Source organism: Chrysochloris asiatica, unplaced genomic scaffold, assembly GCF_000296735.1.
Source record: "Chrysochloris asiatica unplaced genomic scaffold, ChrAsi1.0 scaffold00007, whole genome shotgun sequence".
Classification (NCBI taxonomy): domain Eukaryota; kingdom Metazoa; phylum Chordata; class Mammalia; order Afrosoricida; family Chrysochloridae; genus Chrysochloris; species Chrysochloris asiatica.
The window spans coordinates 3,866,140-3,871,704 of NW_006408525.1; the positions used below are offsets into that span (position 1 = coordinate 3,866,140).

At 38.7% G+C, this 5,565-nt stretch overlaps 1 protein-coding gene across 3 annotated transcripts in view; it reads right to left on the minus strand.

Annotated features, from left to right (window-relative positions):
* Positions 1–2,187: 2,187 nt before the first annotated feature.
* The window catches only part of CCT6B (chaperonin containing TCP1, subunit 6B (zeta 2)), a 53,957-nt gene continuing 50,579 nt past the window's right edge, over positions 2,188–5,565 (minus strand). For 2 of the 3 annotated variants that reach the window (XM_006832318.1, XM_006832317.1), the window contains exons 11-13: positions 3,973–4,075; positions 2,890–2,962; positions 2,188–2,437 (exon numbers count right to left, since the gene is read on the minus strand). In XM_006832318.1, the coding sequence (XP_006832381.1) occupies positions 2,365–2,437; positions 2,890–2,962; positions 3,973–4,075 (249 nt within the window). In that variant the 3' untranslated portion in view covers positions 2,188–2,364. The remainder of the gene's footprint in view (positions 2,438–2,889; positions 2,963–3,972; positions 4,076–5,565) is intronic. The other variant, XM_006832316.1, reaches the window with a different exon arrangement.

Below are 5,565 nucleotides of genomic sequence, written 5' to 3' on the forward strand. Positions count from 1 at the left end.
CATTGCACAATGTTCTATTTGATAAAGCTACTGGTAAGTACTGGACTGCTAACACACAAGGCCAGCAGATGAAACCCAACAGCTACTCCTCAAGAGAAAGATTAGGCTTTCTGCTCTCATAAAAATGTATAACCTGGGAAACCCTACACAGGGTTGCTGCAGAGCACCTAATAACAACAGTAGAGGCTATAAGTGTGTTCATTATATTATTTTCTATTCTTTGAGCATATTAGAAATATTTTAAAATTTAAACACTTTATATTAAAAAGGCCTGGCAATAAGGCTGATATGCCTGTTTTAAAAGGTTTGTCCAGAGATGGCACTGCGGGTTAATGTGCTGGACTGCAAGGTCGGTTTTAATAGCAAGGTTGGCAGTTCAACCTCACCAGCCACACCTCAGAAATCCTATACAGGGTCACTATGAGTTGGAACTGACTCGAAGGCACTTAACAACAACAATCTTATAGAATAAGGAAAAAGACTAAAAATGAAGTTTCATTTGTAATGGCAGAAAGGAAAACAAATGATTTAATAAACTGCAATCTAACTATATATGTGAAATATCATGCGGCCATAAACTATTAGCTTAGAAAGATATTTGCAGCACATTAATTAAAAAGATAAGCTATACAATGATAGGCTCTCAACTAAGGTATTAAAATGTTGAAGGAATCCTCCCTAATATGTACAAAAGAACGAAACTCCACTAATGCAGCTGCCATACTTTAATCTCTTAACTGGCATTCAAGGAAAGAAGTTAACCGTGAAGAGTCCAATAATAATAAAAACTATAATAGATTCATTCTAGAGCTTGAAACAAAAGATATATTGCTAGTCCTGGTGTGGCACTGCAGAATAAGCACTGAACTGCTAGCCGCAATGTTGGTGGCTCAAACCCACCAGTCACTCCTGGATGACTATGAGTCAGAACTGACTTGATAGCACAACAACAGCATAATACCTATCAGGAACAGATGCATTCAAAGCTTAAATTACTTCCCAGTATTAGTGCCAACAATTCTACCTTTCCAAATGAAACCTGTCCTATTTCATCATCTAACCAGAGAGCTACTAGCACTAGCAAAGTAGCAAGTTGCTGATTATATATGCAATTGTTATTGTTGCTAAATGCTGTCAAGTCTGTTCCAACTCATAGCCACCCTGTATAGCAAATGTTGTTGTTGTTAAGTGCTATTGACTTAGTTCTGTCTCACAGGGTTTGAACCACTAACCTCATGTTTACCAGTTTAGTGCTTATCCTAAAATTCAACAGCAAGACTCCTGTATAACAATGTTGGTGTTGTTAAGTGCTGCTGACTTCAGACTCAAAGGTGACACTGTATAGGGTTTCCGAGGATCAGCTGGTGAGCTTGAATAGCCGCCAATCTTGTGGTTCAAAACAAACTTGCAGTCCAGTGCATTAACCCACAGAGCCACACCAGGACTCCTGTATAACAATGTTGTTGGTATTAAGTGCCGTTGAGTCAGTTCTGACCCATAGCAACTCTGTATAGGGTTTCCAAGGAGCAGCTGGTGAGCTGTGCAATTAAAACCGACTTTGTGGTCCAGCGCATTAACCCACAGTGCCACACCAGCCAGGATGCTACAGAACCAGGTAAAATATAAAAATTCTACAGCAATAGAACCAGGTAAAGTATTAAAAAACTATTCACAAAGTAAAGAGCATTGGTCATGCAGTGGTTAAACTGCTGGCTGCTTACCAAAAGATGTAGCAATTCAAATCCATCAGGATGAGAAAGATGTGGCAGTCTGCTTCCTTAAAGATACACAACCTTGGAAATGCTATGGGGCAGTTTTACGCTGTCCTGTAGGGTTGCTGTGAGTCAGAAATGACTTGACAACAACAGGCATATTCAAATTAAACTGTGTCAAGTATTGTAAATCAGTGCAACTGACGCAGTATTTATGAGAGGAGAGACTGGTGGCAGGAAATTACTGAAGGGGTTTTGAGAGAGAATAAAACATGTGGTCCTGCTCCATTGATACCCTTCTGATACACTAGAAATTGACTTGGGTGCTCTAAAATCTATGCTCCATATTTTATTAATTAGAAGTTGCCTAAAACTTCTAAGAATCATAATAGAGTCTATATATTCAAAACTGTAATACTATATGATAAAGGGTGAGAAGTTAGAGCTTTCAGGCAAAAACATTCCCACTATTATTCCTTTACTGTGAAAATATGTCTTGTGTTCTTTATACTTTGATAAAATTGAGACTAAGGTCAACAAACACAAACTGTATTTATTGTGTAAAAATTAAGAATAGCTTGGACCACATAAGGATAGTCGGATGCCAGATGTGTTAAATCTCAGCTTCCAGAAGAACTGATATTGAACTCAATCACTCTTTGAGAGAAGACATCCCAGCTCTCATAATTTCATCAACCAGAAGAATATTGGTGGCAATCACCGTGCTGAGGAAAAAGATGACAAGGTGAGTAATGCCTACCAACCCACTCTGAAGGGTACTTGGTTTTTAGTGATGTTGGTATGAGATTTTATGAGGAAAAGTTATTGTCAATATAAATGTTACCTCTTGTATTATTTATCTCAACTCCTTTGCTGATAATATGGTAGGCTGATTTTATATTCCAGTACAATTGAGCTTATTTTTAGCATACCATTTGATTTTTCCCATGATGTAAGTAATTTGTTCCCCCACACCTACCAAATAAGCAGTAAGATTAACCTTTCCTTTAACTTACAGTAGAACTAAATATAAAATGGTAAAAGCTAATCTTCATAATTAGATACATCATTTCCTATACTTTACAATTTTTCCACTGTATGGTGACAAAAACAATAACAAAATTTGATATTATTATGTCTCTAAAGATTTTATTTCTTCATGTTATTAAAAACTTACCAAGAGTGAAGAATTTGTTTCTTTACACAGTAATTATCCCAAATTCCTGCATCTCCTGCTACCATTGGTTCACCTGGAAAGTACAAAGAAATTATTTAAATAGTACAACCCTGCCTGATGTATTCTATTAATATTGTTTTGTTGTTAGGTGCTGTCAAGTCATTTCCAACTCATAGAGATCCATGAACAATACAAAGTAACACTGCCTGGTCCTATGTTATCGTCACAAGTTTTGTTATGTTCATTATTGTTGCCACTGTGTCAATCCATCTCACTGGCGGGGAGGGGGGTCCTCCTTTTTTATGATCACTTTACACTTTACCAAGCATCATGTCCTCCTCCAGGGACTGGTCCCTCTCAACAAAATGTCCAAAATACAAGAGACAAAGTCTCACCATCCTCCCTCTTGCACATTTCAAAAAGATCTTTTGCAGCAGATTTGCCTAATGCAATATGTCATTTGATTTTTTTGACTGCTGCTCAGGGTGGGAGAGCTGCCGGTAGGTGCCTGTGCGAACTTTATCAATGCCTGTGGGTTCCAGGACCACTAACACTGCTCTGGGCACATACTTGCCAGCACCTGTTTCACTGAAGAAGGTATTGAAGGAGTCATCTCTTCCTCCAGTGGTCTTGTCACTTGACATCTGACCACAGGGCTGGATGCCAGGTTCCAAACAATCCCAGCAGGCATTGCCAATCTGGACTCCAGCCTGGCCAACATGGAGATGCACTCACACATGCTGGCTATGGGTTAGGAGGTAAAGGAGGAGGCAAGAGCAGACACCAGGTCCTGGTTACCGTCTTCGACAAGCTAAGAGTTGAGGTAAGCAATGCACTGCCACAATACCTTTTTCTTAAATGAATTTTCTTTCAAGAGCATCAAAAATAATCTAAAGGCACCCAAAATTTAAATATTAAAGTCAATTAAACTGTCACTCTCAGGTTGGCCCAAGATCAGGCAGTGTTTCGTTCTGCTGTGCATAAGGTCACTATGAGTCGGTACCAACTTGATGGCACCGAACAACAACAACAGCATTAAAATACTTCTTTTTATTAAGCACATCATTTTATTTACTTTCTTACCTGTATTCAAATCTATGCCAACAAGTTGTTTTGATTCTGAATGCTCAGCCTGAACTTTTAATAGTGTTTCCTGCAGGTCGTAACCAGAATTCTGAGCAAGAACCTTTCAAAATAAGAATAATAATAAATATTTATGTGGAACACCCATAAATCTATATATGGCAACACTCAGCAGTTTTATGAAAACACATTCATAGCATGTCAATCACAGTATTCTTGTTTCTTGTTTTGAAGAATTTAAATCTTTATCTAAACCAAACTGTTATTTTGTCTATCTAGAAGTTTTTCTATCAATTGTCTGTCAATTTGTCATACTGTGTTGGCTTGCATGTTGCTGATGCTGGAAGCTATGCCAAGGTATTTCAAATACCAGCAGGGTTACCCATGGTAGACAGGTTTCAGCAGAGTTTCCACACAAAGAGAGACTAGGAAGAATTACAGGCTGACCACTTCTGAAAGATTAAATACAGAAAACCTCATGAATAGCAGTGAAACATTGCCTGATATAGTGCCAAAAGATGAGCCCTTCTGGTTGGAAGGCACTAAAAATATGACTAGGGAAAAGCTGCCTCTTCAAAGTAGAGCTCACCTTAATAACGTGAACAGAGCAATACTTTCAGAAACATTATTTGCTGATAGGGCAAAATTCAAAATGAAAAGATAAAGCTGTAAAACAGTCATTAACAAACAGAATATAGGACGTACAAAGAATGAACCTAGGAAAACTCAAAGTTGTCAAAATTAAATGAAATGCATAAACACTGATATCCTAGGCAGTAATAAGCTAAAATGAACTGGTATTGGCCATTTTAAATCAGACAATCATATGATCTACAGTACTTGTTGTCATTGTTGTTAGGTGCCATCGAGTCAGTACCGACTCATAGTGACTTTATGCACAGCAGAATGAAACACAGCCCGATCCTGGGCCAACCTCACTATTGTTGCCACGCTTGAGCACATTGATGCTGCCACTTTGCTAACCCATCTCGCTGGGGGTCTTCCTCTTTTTCGCTGACCCTCCACACTACCAAACATGCTATCCTTCTCCAGCGACTGGTTCCTCCTGACAATATGTCTGAAGTATGAAAGACGAAGTTTGGCCATTCTGGCCTCCAATGAGCACTCTGGCTGCACCTCTTCTAACACAGATCTGTTGGTTCCTTTGACAGCCCATGGCACTTTCAATATTCTCCTCCAACACCGTAACTCAAAAGCGTCAATCCTTCTAGTCTTCCTTCTTCACTGTCCAGCTTTCGCATGTATATGAGGTTACTGAAAATACCATGGATTGGGTCAGGTGCACCTTAGTCCTCAAGCTGACATCTTTGCTCTTCAACACTTTAAAATGGTCTTGTGCAGCAGATTTGCCTAATGCAATACACTGGATTTGACTACTGCTTCCGTGACTGTTGATAAGTTGATCCTGGAAGAATAAAGTCCTTGACAACTCCAATCTTTTCTCCATTGATAAGACTGTTGTTTATTGCTCCAGGGGTGAAGATTTTTGTTTTCTTTACATTGAGATGCAATCCATACCGAAGGCTGTGCTCTTTGATCTTCATCAGTAAATATTTTAAGTCTTCTTCACTT